Genomic DNA, 22,366 nt, shown 5'->3' with positions numbered 1-22,366 from the left:
GCCAAGACAGCCCAACAATGTCCAGAGCCTTCAGCATCTTGGAATTTCATCCATTCCTGGCTAGGGATCTGTAGTTGATGTTCAGATTTGAATACACAAGGAACACTACTGGGAAGCTACTTAATGATATAAAAACCTCAAAAAAACTAAATATAATTGACCTGCCTGTAAGGTGTCGTTTGAAAAAATATGCTCAAGCCAGCCGCCGTTTAGATTTTGTCACCTGTCTATTGAAGAAATTACGGAACAGGAGCTTCCAGCGGCTAAAAAAGTACAAAGGAAGGCTCTCACTGAACACTTGTTATAAGAAGTTAACTGCAATAAATTCTGCCATTTCACACGGCATAATAACAGGAGAGTCTCTTCAGCACATAGAAGCGGCCGAGGTCCAGCCAAGCAATGCTGTCGGAAAAGTGTTTTAGTAGGATAACACTATGCTCAACTAACCTCCATCGTGCTTTCCTCATTAAAATGCACACAGCTACAGGTAACATGTACAGTACAACAAATAAATGAACAATTTTTGTCTCCCTTCATACAAAATAACAAGCCATCATTCAGTAGACTTCTAGTGAGCTGGACATGACCAAGCTGGTTGGACTGATGGTGAGTAGGCCTACAGCGTCTTATATGCAGTTTTGTTTGATGTAATGTTGTTAGTGTTGGGTGTTAAGCAGGAAACACAAGGGTTTGGACCCAAATGCAGACAACTGAGGCAGAGCAGGTGCAGTTCAATGATTTTAATGATAAATGGCTTACACGGAAATCAGGCAGGCAGTGGTCAAAACCAGGGAAGGAGTCCAACAAAGGCAAACAGATCCGACAGGGAGCAGGCAAAGTCCAAAATCCAGGCAAGGTCCAACTGGTTTGTGTATTCAGTTTAAAACTTTTGTCACCCTGCTCCAAAATTATGTACCGCACTTGCTTCCTGCTTTCCTACAGACGCTTTGCTGCTTGCTCTTGCCTCTGCTTGCACTCTTTTGCTGATATTCTTGTTTTTTCTGCTAGAAATTATGAGCGGCGCCTCCTGGATAATTCATTGGGATAAATCATTGGGAGTGTAATTTATTCAGATAAAGTAAGCTATTGGCATATCTTCAGCACTTTTATGACCTCCTCAGTACTACGTAAATGCGGCCTGTCAACAGCACAAGCCTGGATACTTAGCTAAAGCTAATTAGCAGCAAGATGCCTCCCTTCTCCATGGACGACTTCCACAAACTTATACAGAAAATTGCAGTACTGGAAACCAAAATCCACTGGTTAGAAATTAACATGGAAGTGAATGGACTATGTGGTAATGACACCACTTTACCATGGACTCAAAGCAGTGGACAAAAGCATGCTAACACACGGCTAATTAGCACCAACAAGGCTACCAAGAAATAGGAGGACTCTGTACCGGGTAATAAATCTAAAAGTAGTAGTCCTACCTGGAACTCTCTTGGAGCAAAGCCCAATAGTAAAACATTTCCCTGGGAAATGGGAGGACGAGTAACAGGCAGAGCCCAACGCCCTGAGATTTGTGATGCAACTGGCTGGCCATTATCATCCAGGCAGAGCACCTCTTCAACCCCTGTTCTTAGCAGGACACAGCCGTGGACAGCTGCGAAAGGGGGAGTTAGCAACAAACCTCCCCAACAACCAAGTGTGCAAGTGGAGAACAGAACGTCTGATTACCTGGATGAACATCTCGTCTTCACACAGCCGGTAAGGACTGAGAGTAAATCAGAAAGTAAAAGGCTACAGGGAAAGCTAATCACTGGGCCTCAAACTCTGATTGTGGGTGATTTCGCTGTAAAAGATGCAAGAAGCATGTGCAGTAAGAACACCAAATTACTTGGCTTTCCCAAGGATGTGGTCTCTGACTTGACAGAAAGAATCCTGCATATCGTGGCTGCATACCCAAATGTGGAAAATATCATACTGCACATATGGACTAATGATGTTGTGAAAGAACAGTCTGAAGTGCTTAAGCAGGACTTCATTGATCTGTTGAACACATTCAGCTCTCTGAATGCTGAGGTGTTTATCAGTGGCCCTCTACCACCAGTCAGAGGAACCGAGAGATTCAGCAGATAGTTGGCACTGAACACATGGCTCTCAACTGCATGTACCGTCCATTCAGTACACTTTATTGACAATTTCAACTTTTTCTGGGACCACAGACATCTTTTCAAGGCAGTTGGACTTTGCCTTTACAAGTCATAAGTAAAATCTCTAACCTATTTTACATCCTGCGTCACTCATCTGTTCCCTCTGCAAAGGACAAGAGACAAGAGGAATCAAAACAGGAGGAAGACATACCACAGTGTAGCAGAAACCTTGAAGGAAAGCTACCCCAGCCCCTGCCTGAAGAGAGCTTTAATCATCAGAGGAAGAGTCTCCGCCCCCGTCACCAACAACCACCGGTGAGGATTTACCTTCTTCAACCCCCAAACCCCATCCAGGTCACCCTCATCTCCAGTCACCCTTTCTCCCTCCTCCCCCCTCTTAGAGTTCACCGACCAGATGAAAGAGCTGGTCACTGCTGTAACCAAACTAACCCTTGCCCCTTCCTTTTCCCTTACTCCCATTTTCTGCCCCTATACCTCCCTCAGCACCCGCTTCGACCATTGACTTTAAGTCCTGCCATTGCAGCCACTAAGGTGAAGTCTGTCTCTGGTAAGAAAAGATCTCCATGGAGAAATGCCACGCTGGTAAGAATAGAAAAAGAGAGTGTCGTAAAGCTGGACACACGTGGCATAAAACAAATCTCCAGGTTCGTTATGACATCTATAAAGAGAGACTTCGCATTTATAATTTAGAACTGAGAAATGCAAGGCGGTCCTTCTTCGCTGACATCATTGCCAAAACCAATAATGATGCACGTGCCTTGTTTGCTTATGCCAACAGGCTAACAAACCCTCCTGTGTCAGTAGCCTCTGAACTTCTATCCACCAGGGCCTGCAATGAATTTGCCTCCTTCATTGACAAAATTCAGAAAAGACAAAAAAGACAGGCAGTCAGTGCCTCCATATCAGGTACAGGACATGTGTTGTCCCTGTGTCCACTTAAAATCAATTCAAATAGCATGACATAATTTGATCCTATTAACTATATAAACTTGGAGAACTTGAAGGACATTATACAACATCTGAAACCCTGTTCCTGCTGCCTTGATATTCTGCCATCAGGCTTTTTAAAAAATATTTCTAATTGCATGGCCTCAGTTCTTCTACAAACTGTCAACATGTCTCTTCTCTCAGGTGTCTTCCCACAGGCCCTGAAAACTGCAATCATCACACCACTCTTAAAAAAAGAACAATCTAGACGCATCACTAATAAACAAAGAGGCCCAAATCAAACCTCCCGTTTTTAAGTAAAATCATTGAAAAAGCTGTTTTTCAACAGCTGAACAACTTCCTGGCATTAAACAGCTGTTTTTATGTCTTCCAGTCAGGTTTTTGAGCACACAACAACACTGAGACTGCTCCTGTTCAGGTCTTCAGTGACATCCACTTAAACACAGACAGTGGCAGAATTTCAGTCTTGGTATTATTGGATCTCAGTGCTGCATTCGACACAGTCGACCACAACATATTACTCGACCGACTGGAAAACTGGGTGGGACTTTCTGGCACAGTATTAAATCCTATTTAAAGGACAGGGGCTACTGTGTGTCTACAGGTAATTACACATCTGAGGGGACAAAAATTACATGTGGAGTTCCCCAAGGCTCTGTTCTGGGGCCTCTTCTGTTTAACATCTACATGCTCCCAATGGACCAGATTATGGAAAACAACAAAATATGTTACCATTGTCTTTACAGGTCTCTCTAAAAAAAAAAATCGATCAGACAGCTTCATCAGATTCAGAACGCTGCTGCTTGCGTTCTCACTAAGACCAAGAAAGTGGATCACATCACTCCAGTTCTGATGTCTTTACACTGGCTTCCTGTCTGTCAAAGAACTGATTTCAACTCTGTTCTTTTAAATCAATGCTGAAGACTTTTCTATTTGCCGCTGCCTTTTATTAAATCGAATAATGATTAATTTCTCACACAGCACTGTAACTTTTACTCTCCTGTTTTATCTTGTTTTTATTTTCTAATCAACTCTTAACTCTTAAGTGTTTTGAGTATCATAAGCCTGTATATAGTATATAACCCTGAACAGTATAAATGGGCATGATTATGACGGGAAAAAGAGGGACACAATTGACTCAAACATGTTTTTTTTATATAGAAGGAAACCATTTCTATTTCTTTATATTTTGTATTCTAAATATAAAGTTCTACAAAGTTTTCTTTTTTGCTGACATTAATTAAACATCGGCATCAGTGGGGACCTTTCATAATGAGATCACTCTGCTGCGGTGGGTGTCTTTAAAAGTTTAAAAGAAGTCGAAGCAGAGTTTCAGCTCACTTAGGAGGGGAGGGACTCAGTATGACTACAGCAGGACAGCAGGTGAATGCTAAAATTCACACAATGTCGGAGACTTTGTTTTGTAAATTTTAACATTAAAATATTTTCGTGACTTTGAAAAGAACATGGTCCATTTAGGGATGTTTTATACAATTGCTTCTATGATAATTAGTTTGTTTAGCATTACTCCACTGACTTCTGTTCATGTGTGCTTTATGTTTAAGTTGAAAATTGTGCCAAACAAGTCCAAGTTGAAGCTAGTTAAATTTTTACAAATCTATAACAAAAGGTAACATAATTACTGCTTGGTGTGCACAATAACATTGTTGTGAACCTAAACAAGGATCATGATAAACTCTACACAGGTTTCATATTTCACACTTGCTGCCTACTTTGACCCTGGGACTTTTAAGTACTTATATTTTATGATTGTCATATCTTTATATATTTTTATTATCAGTGTAAATGTTTTGCTCATTGTGATTATCTGCATGAACAGAAGCTTACATGAACCTATGTACATTTTTCTGTGCAGCCTGTTTGTAAATGAGCTGTATGGTAGTACAGGGTTGTTTCCTTTGCTCCTGGTTCAGATTCTCTCTGACGTTCACACTGTTTCTGCTTCGATTTGTTTCCTGCAGATTTATTGTGTGCACAATTATGGAGCTGTTGAATATTTAAACTTAGCCATCATGTCTTATGACAGATACCTTGCTATCTGTTATCCTCTACAATATAACACACGTATGACATATAACAGGATTGCCATGCTTATTGCTGTAACATGGTTATACCCTTTGCTTGTATGTATTGTCATGATATATTTGAATTCCCATTCACAGCTGTGTGGGAACATCATTTACAAAGTTTACTGTGATAGCCACTCTGTTGTCAAGCTGGCATGCTCAGGTACCCATGTAGCTAATATATATGGGCTCATTGCATCTTTTAGCACAATCTTTGTTTCTTTCATTTTTATTATTTACACTTATATGAAGATTCTTCTAGTTTGTTTTTCTGGTTCTAAAGAAACCAGACAAAAAGCTGTCAGTACCTGCACACCTCACCTTGCGTCTCTCTTGAACTTTTCTTTTGGGGCTAGCTTTGAATTATTACAGAGCAGGTTTAATATGAACAGTGTACCCAATATGATGCGAATTTTTTTATCATTATACTGGATTACATGCCAGCCGCTCTTTAACCCTGTAATGTATGGCCTGAAAATGTCCAAAATCCGTGTCATAGTTAAAAGTCTGATATCAAATGTAGGGTATTAATATGAAGTCATCCAACAGATTAACTTATTAGCTTTAATTTGATCAGACCTTTGAAGTATTCTAATGTAGAACTGTGCATTTTGTTATAATGCAAAAAATAAAGTAAATTAACTCAACTTTTGAACCTGTTTTGCTTTTGTAAATTGAGGGACATACAACCACAATACTAATGATAAAGCTGTAAGACAGTTTTAGAAATGGTAGTGTGCACCATGACGTGTCAGATTGACAAATGAGCTGAATGTATTTAATATAAAATGAAAAATCAATAATTTACCATTATAACTATATTTATATTTGATCACATTATGTCCATTATATCAATGATCGATACCTATCTCTACATGAGTATGACTCTTAACAGGATGCTACTGTATATTACCTCAAAAAAGCCTTAGGAGCTGCATCAGTAGATTCATTATATCTGCACAGATATTTTCAAAACGTACAAGACCTGCTCTAGACCTGCGCCACCCTGTCAGGGTTAATTTCCCAATAATGACTGGCTCGCTGTACATTATCTCACTTATTACACAGATACTTACTAAATAAATCAATAATTTGACACCAAATATTAATTTAAGTGATTTAAAAATGGTTTTAAAACTTTTTTTGCCACAGGACTTATTTCTATGGATTGATATGATTGGACTCCAGAGTCTATGATCAGAACTGCGTCCGTAGGAACGGTCTGTTATTCATAGCAGCAGTCTGCTCTTCAGAAATAACACACCATAGAATGCTGCAATTGACAAATCAGAATCGAATATTCAACAAAGCCGTGTAATAAATACAGATAACAAATAAAGTTAGAAAACTATATACAGTGTGTTACCCTCAAACACTATGCGTAAATGTATGTACAAAACCAAAAGTGCAGTTTTCTGAGCATAGAGCATTACATGAAAATAATAGAAATATAATATGAACAATATAACACATATATAAATATGTGATATATACAATATATACAACAAGTATGAAATCATTAATATGTAAACATTTTGATCTTGGGTTTAGGTGGAGCTAATTTTATATTTAATTCATTTCAGTTCAGTTTTTACAATAACAACTGTAGTAGCAGTGGTTGAGCAGGAACACGGGGGCAGCAGGTGGCCCACAACCACAGATCCAGACTCTGCAGCTCCAGAGGCAGAAATACCTGCTGAAAGCGACAGAAGGAGAGAGGAGAGAAACGAGAAAACACATAAAGAGGAAAGTCTTAAGCCTACTCTTGAATGTGGAGATAGTGTCTGCTTCCTGAACCCAAACTGGGACCTGATTCCACAGAAAAGGAGCTTGATAACTGAAGGCCCCGGCTCCCATTTTACTTTTGGAGACTCTAGGAACGACAAGTAACCCTGCATCCTGGGAGCGCAGTGTTCTAGTCGGGTAATAAGGTATTATGAGATACGATGGTGCCTGACCATTAAGAGCTTTGTAGGTGAGGAGAAGGATTTTAAAGTCTATTCTGGATTGACACTTAATTAGAGTATGGTTTGATTTTGGGAGTGGGAGTGGGTGGGTGATCACGTTACGATCATTACTGCTACACAAAATTACACAAAAACTGGCAGTACACGTGCCGCAGCATTCTGGATCAACTGGAGAGTCTTAAGGGACTTATTCGGGCAGCCTGATAATAAGGAATTGCAATAGTCCAGCCTAGAAGTAACAAATGCATGCACTAGTTTTTCGGCATCATTTTGAGACAGGATGTGCCTGATTTTTGCAATGTTACATAGGTGAAAAAAGGCAGTCCTTGAAGTTTGTTTCATGTGGGACAAATCCTGATCAAAGATAACTCCGAGGTTCTTTACGGTAGTACTGAAGGCCAGGGCAATGCCATCTAGAGCAACTGAATCTTTAGATAATGTGTCTTGGAGGTGTTTGGGGCCAAGTACAATAACTTCAGTTTTGTCTGAGTTTAACATAAAAAAAAATTGCAGGTCATCCAGGCCTTTATGTCCTTAAGGTATGCTTGAACTTTAGCTAACTAGTTAGTTTCATCTGGCTTGAGGTATAGATATAATTGGGTATCATCCGCATAACAATGAAAGTTTAAGGAGTGTCTCCTAATAATATTGCCTAAACGAAGCATATATAAGGTGAATAGAATCGGTCCAAGCACAGAACCGCCGTGACTAACTTTGCCGTGCACGGAGGACTCACCGTTAACATGTACAAACTGAGATCGATCTGATAGATAGGATTTAAACTAACTTTGTGATGTTCCAGTCTCTGTAATAGGATGTGATGGTCAATGGTGTTGAACGCAGCACTAAGATCTAGTCCATTGTCTGATGCAATTAAAAGGTCATTTGTAATTTTTCGCCAGTGCTGTCTCTGTTCTATGATGCACTCTAAATCCTGACTGTCCACCAGATGTCACAAATGTAGTAGTACTACTGTTGGTGGTAGCAGTAGCTCTTTTGTAAATATTTGGATTACAGATGGTGCATTTAAGAATGAAAGATAATTGTAGTGTGGGTCGCCACAGCAAACACAATAATTTCTAAAGTGGTTTTGTGCAACTAGAACGCACCTTATGGAAACATAATTTTTCCCAGACCTGGGAGGAGTGCTTGCTGGCAAGCAACTGATTGCCAGCCTTTGACCCTTGGGGCCCGGTCTGGCGCAGCTCGAAAGAACTACATGGAGCCATCATGCCTAGGTCCCTGCCGAAGGCCACTGATTTGGAGTTCTCCCCTGAAAATGAGAGGGCAAATGGCTGTGAGGAAGGCTCTGACTGTTTGTGCCTATGCACTGAACAGCAGATCAGAGAATCTGGCCTTCATAGAGTGTCTGGGTGGGGCCCTGGAAAAGTTACCACATAGTGACTCTATAGTTCTACCTGGGTAATTCAATTTTCATGTGGGCAACAATGGAGCAACCTGGAGAGGGGTGATTGGGAGGAACGGCCTGCCCAATCTCAACCTGAGTGGTGCTTTGTTATTGGACTTCTATGATAGTCATGGATTGGCCATAACAAACACCATGTGGGCCATGTCCAAAGCCTCTATTTGTGGAGGTGGCTACTGTTGTGGTCAGAAGGTTGTCGGTGCTTGTCGTGGCAGCAACCTGAGAACCTGCTGGTGGACACCAATGGTGAAGGAGGCCATCATGTTCAAGAAGGAGGCTGGTCTATAACCGAGTGAGAGCTGGGTCCGTGTTCTCAGCAGAAGTCGGACATGTTTTCAGTGGGTGTTGGGCCCCAGCAGGATTGTGCCTTGTCACAGATTCTGTTTGCAATTTTCAGGGATAGGATGTCAAGGCACTGTAGAGGGTAGTGGAGTGTTCAGTTTGGGAACCTCAGAATCTCTTCCCTGCTTTTTGCAGATGATGAAGTTGGTTGGCTTTGTCAGACCATAACCATCGGCACACACTGGGGTGGTTTGCAGTCGAATTTAAAGCCGTCAGGATGAGAGTCAGCACCTCCAAGTCTGAGGCCATGGTTCTCAGCTGTAAAATGGTGGATTTTTCCCATCGGGTTGGGAGTGAGTAGCTGTCCCAAATGAAGGAGTTCAAGTATCTTGGGTCTTGTTCATGAGTGATAGTAAAATGGAGCATGAGACTGACCAGCAAACGTGTGCGGCATCAGCAGTAATTGTACCGGACCATTGTGGTGAAGAGGAAGCTGAGCTGGAAGGCAAAGTTTGTGTTTTACCAGGTGATCTATATGTTCCAACCCTCACCTATGGTGATGAGCTTTGGGTAGTGACCGAAAGAATGAGATTGCGGATACAAGCAGCTGAAATAAGTGCAGGTTTGGATTTGTTTTCCCTTAATAATAACAACCTTCATTTAAAAACTGGATTTTGTGTTTACTTGTGTTATCTTTGACTAATATTTAAATTTGTTTGATGATCTGAAACATTTAAGTGACAAACATGCAAAAAAATAAGGAATCAGGAAGGGAGCAAACACTTTTTCACACCACGGTAACTGTCACAGGGGCCAGTTTTCTGCATTGAGTAGGCCTACTTTTAATACTTAACGTACATTTTCCTGATAATACTTACATACTTTTACTTAAGTAACATTTTCAATGCAGGACTTTTACTTGTAACAGTATTTTTACAGTGTGGTATTAGTACTTTCACTTAAGTAAATGATCTGAATACTTCCTCCACCACTGGAAATGTACATTATGCTTAGTTGGCATGCACATTAAATGACATAATATGGTTTATCCACCCTTGTTTTTTCCCCCTGGCCTGTATTGGGGACCGGCCATTATTATTATTATTATTATTATTATTATTATTATTATTATTATTGTTGTTGACTACTTATTTGAGAAAATTTGATATAAAATGTGACAGGTGGTTCAGGAAGAGTGACGTTCTCTCCTTAGTATGCAGATTATATGTAAATCATACTCTCCTTGCCCCCTCCCCTCAGACCCCTCTTCTCCACGTCAAAACGGTCACAGAAAGTTGAAACTGAAAACCAGTGACACTGAAAAAACTGACATGAAGAAAAAATCAGAACATTGTCTTTGAAAAACACAGAATGCAAAAAATATTAAAATAAAATAATTTTTAATGCCTGTTTTATTTGTCTGGGAGAATTGCAGATCCTGTTTTTCATTTCTAAATCGAAAAGTGGCCAAAGGCAACCTGGCAACCGCAAAGACTGATGTTTCATTTTTGTAGTTTTTCAAGGCTCTGTACTATTTCACAAGGACAAAGCAAACAATTTAAGAAAAGTCAGAAAAAATGTACAAAATCTTTAATTTTGTGTAGCAGTAATGATCGTAACGTGATCACCCACCCACTCCCAAAATCAAACCATACTCTAATTAAGTGTCAAGTTTAATGGCTGTGTAAGTTTAGGCTGCATGTAATACTGTATATTTAAACCAAAAAAAAAGATTTATTCTAGGGTAAGTGTGAGAACATTGAGAATATTTGCACAATTTGTAGTTTGTAGTTGTTTTGTCTCTTAAAACAAGAATAATGGCAAATTCAACCTTATCAAGTTTATCTTATTTCATTCTTGGAGCTTATTTGCACGTTGGAAACTTAAGATACTTCTGTTTCATGATAACTGCATTTTTATACATTATTATTGTTATTGCCAACACCTCTCTCATCGTGATTATCTGTATGAACAAAAGCTTACATGAACCTATGTACATTTTTCTGTGCAGCCTGTTTGTAAATGAGCTGTATGGTAGTACAGGGTTGTTTCCTTTCCTTCTGGTTCAGATTCTCTCTGACGTTCACACTGTTTCTGCTTCCTTTTGTTTCCTGCAGATTTTCTGCTTGTATACATATGCACATGTACAGTTTTGTAACTTAGCCGTCATGTCTTATGACAGATACCTTGCCATCTGTTGTCCTCTACAATATAACACACGCATGACATCTAACAAGGTGTTTTTCTTTATTGCTGTAATATGGTTGTACTCTTTTGGGAAATTTCAAATTACTTTATCCTTAAACATTTATTTGACACTGTGTGGAAACATCATTAACAGCGTGTATTGTCATAACTACCTAGTTGTTAAGTTGGCGTGCTCTGACACCAAAGTGAATACATTTATGGACTTTTTGGTATTGTTCTCACCATTTTTGTCCCTCTGCTTCCAATCCTTTTGTCTTACATTGAAATTCTCAAAGTTTGTTTTTCTGGTTCCAAACAGACCAGACAAAAAGCTGTCAGTACCTGCACACCTCACCTTGTGTCTCTGCTGAATTTTTCTTTTGGCTGCTGCTTCGAGATACTTCAGAGCAGATTTGATATGACCGATGTTCCCAGTGCGCTGCGTATCATTCTGTCTCTGTATTTTCTCATCATACAACCACTTCTGAATCCTGTCATGTATGGAATGCAAATGTCAAAAATACGACAAACATATAAACATCTGTTCTGTTATAAAATGTTGACTAGTCAGAGAGATACAGTGCAATAGAAAAGTATCAATAAATGATTCTAAATTAATGGGAAAAATGTGACAGTGTCTTTATTAATGTGGAGTGTGGTGAATTGAAATAATGTTCGAGGAATACATTTAAAATAACAAAATATAACTACAATATTGAAACGTTAACGTAAGGTATGTGTAATGGTGATTATAATATATTAAATATCCACATGCATCCCAGTACTCATGAGCCCAGAGACAAATTGTGTGTCACCTGAATGTTTACATAGAGCAATACACACCTATATGGAATTACAGGCCTGCTTTGACTGCACTGATTGGAGTGTTTTTGAGTCTGCAGCTACAGACCTAGATGAACTGTGACATCTTACATCAGCTTTTGTGAGGACCTGTGTGTACTGACTAAAACGTTCTGCACATACAACAACAACAAACTCTGGTTTACAGAGCTTCATGGAATGGGTTTCCATGGCCGAGCAGCTGCATCCAAGCCTTACATCAACAAGTGCAATGCAAAGTGTCGGATGCAGTGATGTAAAGTACACCACCACTGGACTGTAGAGCAGTGGAGACGTGTTCTCTGGAGTGACGAATCACGTTTCTCTGTCTGGCAATCTGATGGACGAGTCTGGGTTTGGCGGTTGCCTGGAGAACGGTACTTGCCTGACTGCAACCAGTGTAAAGCGTGGTAGAGGGGGGATTATGGTGTGGGGTTGTTTTTCAGGGGTTGGGCTTGGCCCCTTAGTTCCAGTAAAAGGAAACTGGTAATGCTTCAGCATACCTAGACATTTTGGATGATTTCATGCTCCCAATTTGTGGGAACAGTTTGGGGATGGCCCCTTCCTGTTCCAACATGACTGCGCACCAGTGCACAAAGCAAGGTCCATAAAGACATAGATGAGCGAGTTTGGTGCGGAGGAACTTGACTGGCCTGCACAGAGTCCTGACCTCAACCCGATAGAACACCTTTGGGATAAATTAGAGTGGAGACTGCGAGCCAGGCTTTCTCGTCCAACATCAGTGCCTGACCTAAAAAATGCACTTCTAGAAAAATTATCAAAAATTCCCATGAACACACTCATAAACCTTGTTGAAAGCCTTCCCAGAAGAGTTGAAGCTGTTATAGCTACAAAGGGTGGGCCAACTCCATATTAAACCCGACGGATTAAGAATGGGATGTCATTAAACTTCATGTGCATGTAAAGTGTTTTAATTTAGACAATGTAAATATAAATGGTTTTAAAGCAGAATTAACTGTTAACTTTATGAAGTTAAACTGGTAAAACAACTCTTCCACAATAACTTAACCAGAGCAATTTAGTAGAAATCTACAAGTAAACTTTCTTATAGCTGGTAAATGGTAGTCCTGTGGAGGGTACTGCGGGAGTATGCGGTATTGGGGCCATTGCTTTGAGCCATCCGGTCCTTATATAACTGGAGTGAGGGTTGTGTCCGTATTCTTGGCACAAAGTCAGATACGTTTTCAGTTGATGTTGGACTCCGCCAGGGTTGTCCTTGTCATGATACTGTTCATGATTTTCATAAATAAGATCTCAAGGCGCAGCCGAGGGTAGGAAAGTGTCCGGTTTGGGGACGTCAGAATGGCTTCACTGCTCTTTGCAGATGATGTGGTTCTGTTGGCTTCATCACACCATAACCTTCAGCACGCACTGGGGCGGTTTGCAGTCAAGCCGGAAGCAGTCGGCATGAGAGCACCTCCCAGTCTCTCTGTCAATCACTTGTTATGTAGTTTCTATTGGATTTAGTTTGTAGCAGTGTGAGTTTTATGTTGAGTGAGTTGAGTTTTGGTGTTGCAGGACAAAGAGAATGTGTTAACGCAAATTCGCTTCTAAGGGTTGATGATATGTTTTTTTTTTCACCCAAAATAACAAACAGATATGTAAATATTGTTTTCTGTTCCTGATATTCGTTAATAGACCATATCAGGCAAGAAATAAGTCTGATAGCTTGGTGGAAATGTCAGTACTAAGGCATCTAATATTTATTAGATTTATATGTTATTGTTAAACCAGCTTATTGAATGGCCAGTTTGAGTTTAGCGGTGAGAGATTCAATCAAAACAGTCAAAAGTAACAGGGACAGTTCCATGTTACACACCACGTTAAGTTGGTGATTCTTGGAGGGGTCATTGATTGTGTCGATTGATAGACTGATATGAGTCCTGAGGATAAAGTGAGACTGGCCTGTTGGGATTCTTCTGTTCTGAAAAGGTATAAAGCAGCAGATGTTGCTGCAGCTGACAGAACTGCAGCGGTCTGCAGCGCTGCACGTGACTGTGTGTGATGTGATCATGTTTCATTTACAGACTTAAAGGTCCCTAAACATTCAGTGAGGTGGGGAGAACATGGTAAGTTTAGGCTGTTTGTGAGGTTTTTATCATTTGCACTCAGTTTTAGTCTTTTTTTTTTTGCCTTAAAGAATAATGGCAAATTCAACTTCATTAACTTTATCTTATTTCATTCTTGGGGCTTATTTGCATATTGGAACTTTAAGATACTTCTATTTCATGATAACTACATTTTTATACATTGTTATTGTTATTGCCAATATTTCACTCATCGTGGTTATCTGTATGAACAGAAGCTTACATGAACCTGTGTACCTTTTTCTGTGCAGCCTGTTTGTGAATGAGCTGTATGGTAGTACAGGGTTGTTTCCTTTGCTCCTGGTTCAGATTCTCTCTGACGTTCACACTGTTTCTGCTCCCTTTTGTTACCTGCAGATGTTCTGTGTGTATACATATGCAAGTATAGAATTTAGTAACTTAGCCGTCATGTCTTATGACAGATACCTTGCCATCTGTTGTCCTCTACAATATAACACACGCATGACATCTAACAAGGTGTTTTTCTTTATTGCTGTAATATGGTTGTACTCTTTTGGGGAAATTTCTAATTACTTTATCCTTAAACATTTATTTGACACTGTGTGGAAACATCATTAACAGCGTGTATTGTCATAACTACCTAGTTGTTAAGTTGGCGTGCTCTGACACTAAAGTGAATAACATTTATGGACTTTTTGGTATTGTTCTCTCTGTCTTAGTCCCTCTGCTTCCAATCCTTTTGTCTTACATTGAAATTCTCAAAGTTTGTTTTTCTGGTTCCAAACAGACCAGACAAAAAGCTGTCAGTACCTGCACACCTCACCTTGTGTCTCTGCTGAATTTTTCTTTTGGCTGCTGCTTCGAGATACTTCAGAGCAGATTTGATATGACCGATGTTCCCAGTGCGCTGCGTATCATTCTGTCTCTGTATTTTCTCATCATACAACCACTTCTGAATCCTGTCATGTATGGAATGCAAATGTCAAAAATTCAACAAACATATAAACATCTGTTCTGTTATAAAATGTTGACTAGTCACAGAGGTTCAATGTTGACATAAAAAGTATCAGTAAATCATTTATGTCTTGCCTTGATACATTTGCTCATTTTAGAAAAAAATGCAAAATGTAAACTGTCTTACTGTCAATGGATAATTTGCAATGTGGTGTATTGAAATAAAATTCCATTAATGAATTAGAACAAAATATGGCAAGCAAAAGTGGTTAAGAGGATCCTTGATTACGTAGGTGTAATAAGAAAAGTGTAAAATTCCTGACACTGAATTGAAATAAAGTTCAAGTAAAAACAAATTATTAAAATATAACGTGAAAACATTAACAAGTGCTTAGACTGGACTCAATTAGAAATTCTTATTATTTAAAAAATGCATTTTATGTTCTTATACCCTACAGTGGCCTCCAACAATATAACATATTCATTTTATAGTTTTGTTTTTGTTTGAAATATTCACATGTATCCCACAAGTCACGAGGCCAGAATCAAATTTTAAGGAGTAAAGAATAAAAGTGGGCAAAATAAGGAAAGAAAAAATGATTAACTCCACTGCAGTTCACATGACTGTCAGTATGAGTGAATTGTCATTTAATGAGGAGATGTTGAGATGTGACACCTAAATGTTTACACAAAGCAATATGCACACCCTTCACAATTTTAACGTCTAATAAATAATAACATCTTACAAATGTAGGTGTTTTTTTCCAACAAGTTATAAGAGACCCACTAAAATGTTGAAATCTTAAAGGATAACTTTCAATCTCTCTATGAACTGAAATGGAATCTGCATTGCTCCTCCTGAATCTGAGGTTCGACAATCGGTCGGCGCCTGCTTTCCAGCAACCTGGAATAAACATTCACAGGGAGACTGAGCAGTGTGATACCCAGATAATTGGAGCACACTGTCTGGTTCCTCTTTTTAAAAATAGGAACCACCACCCCTGTCTGCCACTCTCCAGGTGTACTGTCCCCGACTTCAACGTAACACTGCTGAAGCTTGTCAGCCAAGACAGCCCAACAATGTCCAGAGCCTTCAGCATCTTGGAATTTCATCCATTCCTGGCTAGGGATCTGTAGTTGATTTTCAGATTTGAATACACAAGGAACACTACTGGGAAGCTACTTAATGATATCAAAACCTCAAAAAAACTAAATATAATTGACCTGCCTGTAAGGTGTCGTTTGAAAAAATATGCTCAAGCCAGCCGCCGTTTAGATTTTGTCACCTGTCTATTGAAGAAATTACGGAACAGGAGCTTCCAGCAGCTAAAAAAGTACAAAGGAAGGCTCTCACTGAACACTTGTTATAAGAAGTTAACTGCAATAAATTCTGCCATTTCACACGGCATAATAACAGGAGAGTCTCTTCAGCACATAGACGCGGCCGAGGTCCAGCCAAGCAATGCTGTCGGAAAAGTGTTTTAGTAGGATAACACTATGCTCAACTAACCTCCATCGTGCTTTCCTCATTAAAATGCACACAGCTACAGGTAACATGTACAGTACAACAAATAAATGAACAATTTTTGTCTCCCTTCATACAAAATAACAAGCCATCATTCAGTAGACTTCTAGTGAGCTGGACATGACCAAGCTGGTTGGACTGATGGTGAGTAGGCCTACAGCGTCTTATATGCAGTTTTGTTTGATGTAATGTTGTTAGTGTTGGGTGTTAAGCAGGAAACACAAGGGTTTGGACCCAAATGCAGACAACTGAGGCAGAGCAGGTGCAGTTCAATGATTTTAATGATAAATGGCTTACACGGAAATCAGGCAGGCAGTGGTCAAAACCAGGGAAGGAGTCCAACAAAGGCAAACAGATCCGACAGGGAGCAGGCAAAGTCCAAAATCCAGGCAAGGTCCAAGTGGTTTGTGTATTCAGTTTAAAACTTTTGTCACCCTGCTCCAAAATTATGTACCGCACTTGCTTCCTGCTTTCCTACAGTGCAGATGCTTTGCTGCTTGCTCTTGCCTCTGCTTGCACTCTTTTGCTGATATTCTTGTTTTTTCTGCTAGAAATTACGAGCAGCGGCTCCTGGATAATTCATTGGGATAAATCATTGGGAGTGTAATTTATTCAGATAAAGTAAGCTATTGGCATATCTTCAGCACTTTTATGACCTCCTCAGTAAGTGTGGCCTATCAAGAGCACAAGCCTGGATACTTAGCTAAAGCTAATTAGCAGCAAGATGCCTCCCTTCTCCATGGACGACTTCCACAAACTTATACAGAAAATTGCAGTACTGGAAACCAAAATCCACTGGTTAGAAATTAACGTGGAAGTGAATGGACTATGTGGTAATGACACCACTTTACCATGGACTCAAAGCAGTGGACAAGAGCATGCTAACACACAGCTAATTAGCACCAACAAGGCTACCAAGAAATAGGAACACTCTGTACCGGGTAATAAATCTAAAAGTGGTAGTCCTACCTGGAACTCTCTTGGAGCAAAGCCCAATAGTAAAACATTTCCCTGGGAAATGGGAGGACGAGTAACAGGCAGAGCCCAGCGCCCTGAGATTTGTGATGCAACTGGCTGGCCATTATCATCCAGGCAGAGCACCTCTTCAACCCCTGTTCTTAGCAGGACACAGCCGTGGACAGCTGCGAAAGGGGGAGTTAGCAACAAACCTCCCCAACAACCAAGTGTGCAAGTGGAGAACAGAACGTCTGATTACCTGGATGAACATCTCGTCTTCACACAGCCGGTAAGGACTGAGAGTAAATCAGAAAGTAAAAGACTACAGGGAAAGCTAATCACTGGGCCTCAAACTCTGATTGTGGGTGATTTCGCTGTAAAAGATGCAAGAAGCATGTGCAGTAAGAACACCAAATTACTTGGCTTTCCCAAGGATGTGGTCTCTGACTTGACAGAAAGAATCCTGCATATCGTGGCTGCACACCCAAATGTGGAAAATATCATACTGCACATATGGACTAATGATGTTGTGAAGGAACAGTCTGAAGTGCTTAAACAGGACTTCATTGATCTGTTGAACACATTCAGCTCTCTGAATGCTGAGGTGTTTATCAGTGGCCCTCTACCACCAGTCAGAGGAACCGAGAGATTCAGCAGATAGTTGGCACTGAACACATGGCTCTCAACTGCATGTACCGTCCATTCAGTACACTTTATTGACAATTTCAACTTTTTCTGGGACCACAGACATCTTTTCAAGGCAGTTGGACTTTGCCTTTACAAGTCATAAGTAAAATCTCTAACCTATTTTACATCCTTCGTCATCTGTTCCCTCTGCAAAGGACAAGAGACAAGAGGAATCAAAACAGGAGGAAGACATACCACAGTGTAGCAGAAACCTTGAAGGAGAGCTACCCCAGCCCCTGCCTGAAGAGAGCTTTAATCATCAGAGCCAAGAGGAAGAGACCACCGGTGAGGGTTCACCTTCTTCAACCCCCCAACCCCATCCAGGTCACCCTCATCTCCAGTCACCCTTTCTCCCTCCTCCCCCCTCTTAGAGTTCACCGACCAGATGAAAGAGCTGGTCACTGCTGTAACCAAACTAACCCCCTGCCCCTTCCTTTGCCCTTACTCCCATTTTCTGCCCCTATACCTCCCTCAGCACCCGCTTCCACCATTGACTTTAAGTCCTGCCATTGCAGCCACTAAGGTGAAGTCTGTCTCTGGTAAGAAAAGATCTCCATGGAGAAATGCCACGCTGGTAAGAATAGAAAAAGAGAGTGTCGTAAAGCTGGACACACGTGGCATAAAACAAATCTCCAGGTTCGTTATGACATCTATAAAGAGAGACTTCGCATTTATAATTTAGAACTGAGAAATGCAAGGCGGTCCTTCTTCGCTGACATCATTGCCAAAACCAATAATAATGCACGTGCCTTGTTTGCTTATGCCAACAGGCTAACAAACCCTCCTGTGTCAGTAGCCTCTGAACTTCTATCCACCAGGGCCTGCAATGAATTTGCCTCCTTCATTGACAAAATTCAGAAAAGACAAAAAAGACAGGCAGTCAGTGCCTCCATATCAGGTACAGGACATGTGTTGTCCCTGTGTCCACTTAAAATCAATTCAAATAGCATGACATAATTTGATCCTATTAACTATATAAACTTGGAGAACTTGAAGGACATTATACAACATCTGAAACCCTGTTCCTGCTGCCTTGATATTCTGCCATCAGGCTTTTTAAAAAATATTTCTAATTGCATGGCCTCAGTTCTTCTACAAACTGTCAACATGTCTCTTCTCTCAGGTGTCTTCCCACAGGCCCTGAAAACTGCAATCATCACACCACTCTTAAAAAAAGAACAATCTAGACGCATCACTAATAAACAAAGATAGGCCCAAATCAAACCTCCCGTTTTTAAGTAAAATCATTGAAAAAGCTGTTTTTCAACAGCTGAACAACTTCCTGGCATTAAACAGCTGTTTTTATGTCTTCCAGTCAGGTTTTTGAGCACACAACAACACTGAGACTGCTCCTGTTCAGGTCTTCAGTGACATCCACTTAAACACAGACAGTGGCAGAATTTCAGTCTTGGTATTATTGGATCTCAGTGCTGCATTCGACACAGTCGACCACAACATATTACTCGACCGACTGGAAAACTGGGTGGGACTTTCTGGCACAGTATTAAATCCTATTTAAAGGACAGGGGCTACTGTGTGTCTATAGGTAATTACACATCTGAGGGGACAAAAATTACATGTGGAGTTGCCCAAGGCTCTGTTCTGGGGCCTCTTCTGTTTAACATCTACATGCTCCCAATGGACCAGATTATGGAAAACAACAAAATATGTTACCATTGTCTTTACAGGTCTCTCTAAAAAAAAATCGATCAGACAGCTTCATCAGATTCAGAACGCTGCTGCTTGCGTTCTCACTAAGACCAAGAAAGTGGATCACATCACTCCAGTTCTGATGTCTTTACACTGGCTTCCTGTCTGTCAAAGAACTGATTTCAACTCTGTTCTTTTAAATCAATGCTGAAGACTTTTCTATTTGCCGCTGCCTTTTATTAAATCGAATAATGATTAATTTCTCACACAGCACTGTAACTTTTACTCTCCTGTTTTATCTTGTTTTTATTTTCTAATCAACTCTTAACTCTTAAGTGTTTTGAGTATCATAAGCCTGTATATAGTATATAACCCTGAACAGTATAAATGGGCATGATTATGACGGGAAAAAGAGGGACACAATTGACTCAAACATGTTTTTTTTATATAGAAGGAAACCATTCCTATTTCTTTATATTTTGTATTCTAAATATAAAGTTCTACAAAGTTTTCTTTTTTGTTGACATTAATTAAACATCGGTATCAGTGGGGACCTTTCATAATGAGATCACTCTGCTGCGGTCGGTGTCTTTAAAAGTTTAAAAGAAGTCGAAGCAGAGTTTCAGCTCAGTTAGGAGGGGAGGGACTCAGTATGACTACAGCAGGACAGCAGGTGAATGCTAAAATTCACACAATGTCGGAGACTTTGTTTTGTAAATTTTAACATTAAAATATTTTCGTGACTTTGAAAAGAACATGTTCCATTTAGGGATGTTTTATACAATTGCTTCTATGATAATTAGTTTGTTTAGCATTACTCCACTGACTTCTGTTCATGTGTGCTTTATGTTTAAGTTGAAAATTGTGCCAAACAAGTCCAAGTTGAAGCTAGTTAAATTTTTACAAATCTATAACAATAGGTAACATAATTACTGCTTGGTGTGCACAATAACATTGTTGTGAACCTAAACAAGGATCATGATAAACTCTACACAGGTTTCATATTTCACACTTGCTGCCTACTTTGACCCTGGAACTTTTAAGTACTTATATTTTATGATTGTCATATCTTTATATATTTTTATTATCAGTGTAAATGTTTTGCTCATTGTGATTATCTGTATGAACAGAAGCTTACATGAGCCTATGTACATTTTTCTGTGCAGCCTGTTTGTGAATGAGCTGTATGGTAGTACAGGGTTGTTTCCTTTCCTTCTGGTTCAGATTCTCTCTGACGTTCACACTGTTTCTGCTTCGATTTGTTTCCTGCAGATTTATTGTGTGCACACTTATGGAGCTGTTGAATATTTAAACTTAGCCATCATGTCTTATGACAGATACCTTGCTATCTGTTATCCTCTACAATATAACACACATATGACATATAACAAGATTGCCACGCTTATTGCTCTAACATGGTTATACCCTTTGCTTGCATGTATTGTCATAATATATTTGAATTCCCATTCACAGCTGTGTGGGAACATCATTTACAAAGTTTACTGTGATAGCCACTCTGTTGTCAAGCTGGCATGCTCAGGTACCCATGTAGCTAATATATATGGGCTCATTGCATCTTTTGGCACAATCTTTGGTTCTTTCATTTTTATTATTTACACTTATATGAAGATTCTTCTAGTTTGTTTTTCTGGTTCTAAAGAAACCAGACAAAAAGCTGTCAGTACCTGCACACCTCACCTTGCTTCTCTCTTGAACTTTTCTTTTGGGGCTAGCTTTGAATTATTACAGAGCAGGTTTAATATGAACAGTGTACCCAATATGATGCGAATTCTTTTATCATTATACTGGATTACATGCCAGCCGCTCTTTAACCCTGTAATGTATGGCCTGAAAATGTCCAAAATCCGTGTCATAGGTAAAAGTCTGATATCAAATGTAGGGTATTAATATGAAGTCATCCAACAGATTAACTTATTAGCTTTAATATGATCAGACCTTTGAAGTATTCTAATGTAGAACTGTGCATTTTGTTATAATGCAAACAATAAAGTAAATTAACTCAACTTTTCAACCTGTTTTGCTTTTGTAAATTGAGGGACATACAACCACAATACTAATGATAAAGCTGTAAGACAGTTTTAGAAATGGTAGTGTGCACCATAACATGTCAGACTGAAAAATGAGCTGAATGTATTTAATATAAAATGAAAAATCAATAATTTACCATTATAACTATATTTATATTTGATCACATTATGTCCATTATATCAATGATCGATACCTATCTCTACATGAGTATGACTCTTAACAGGATGCTACTGTATATTACCTCAAAAAAGCCTGCATCAGTAGATTCATATCTGCACAGATATTTTCAAAATGTACAATCTTGTATATGGCCGAGGGTACTATAATGTATATAGTGTAAATAGATCTCTTTCATTTTTTTTTTCATTTCAGTTTAAATATACCTTACTTGTTTCTGACCTTATCAGCCTGTTTCTTGTGGTGCAGTAACACTTCAGTTTCTCCTCAATAAAGACCTTTCTTATTTGTAATGACAAAACAGCATGTGCAACACAGTTGACTAAGACAGTGTCACAGTGGCAAACATTAAGTAAATAATATTTACAGACCAGTTGCCTTGACTCTAATCTTTGGATTATTAATTATTAATGGGATTATTTTAATTGGTAAATTGAGATAAGA

The 22,366-nt window shown here is 39.5% G+C and overlaps 3 protein-coding genes and 1 pseudogene across 4 annotated transcripts in view; all 4 read left to right on the top strand.

Annotated features, from left to right (window-relative positions):
* LOC122878924 (olfactory receptor 52K1-like) overlaps positions 1 to 22,366 on the top strand; it is a 58,176-nt gene that overhangs the window by 16,797 nt on the left and 19,013 nt on the right. The gene's annotated exons all lie outside the window — the stretch shown is intronic.
* LOC122878934 (olfactory receptor 11A1-like) lies at positions 4,025 to 5,799 on the top strand. The gene has a single exon (XM_044202472.1). The coding sequence runs from the start codon at positions 4,754 to 4,756 to the stop codon at positions 5,681 to 5,683; it is 930 nt and encodes a 309-aa protein (XP_044058407.1). The 5' UTR covers positions 4,025 to 4,753; the 3' UTR covers positions 5,684 to 5,799.
* On the top strand, positions 10,562 to 21,720 carry LOC122878933 (olfactory receptor 6N1-like). Its single transcript, XM_044202471.1, has 2 exons — positions 10,562 to 10,928; positions 20,953 to 21,720. Exons 1-2 carry the CDS (start codon positions 10,645 to 10,647, stop codon positions 21,602 to 21,604), a joined length of 936 nt encoding a protein of 311 aa, XP_044058406.1. The 5' UTR covers positions 10,562 to 10,644; the 3' UTR covers positions 21,605 to 21,720.
* LOC122878927 lies at positions 12,120 to 15,136 on the top strand (annotated as a pseudogene).

The sequence above is a fragment of the Siniperca chuatsi genome, linkage group LG7, assembly GCF_020085105.1.
Source record: "Siniperca chuatsi isolate FFG_IHB_CAS linkage group LG7, ASM2008510v1, whole genome shotgun sequence".
NCBI classification, from domain to species: domain Eukaryota; kingdom Metazoa; phylum Chordata; class Actinopteri; order Centrarchiformes; family Sinipercidae; genus Siniperca; species Siniperca chuatsi.
This window is presented reverse-complemented; position numbering and strand designations above follow the sequence as displayed.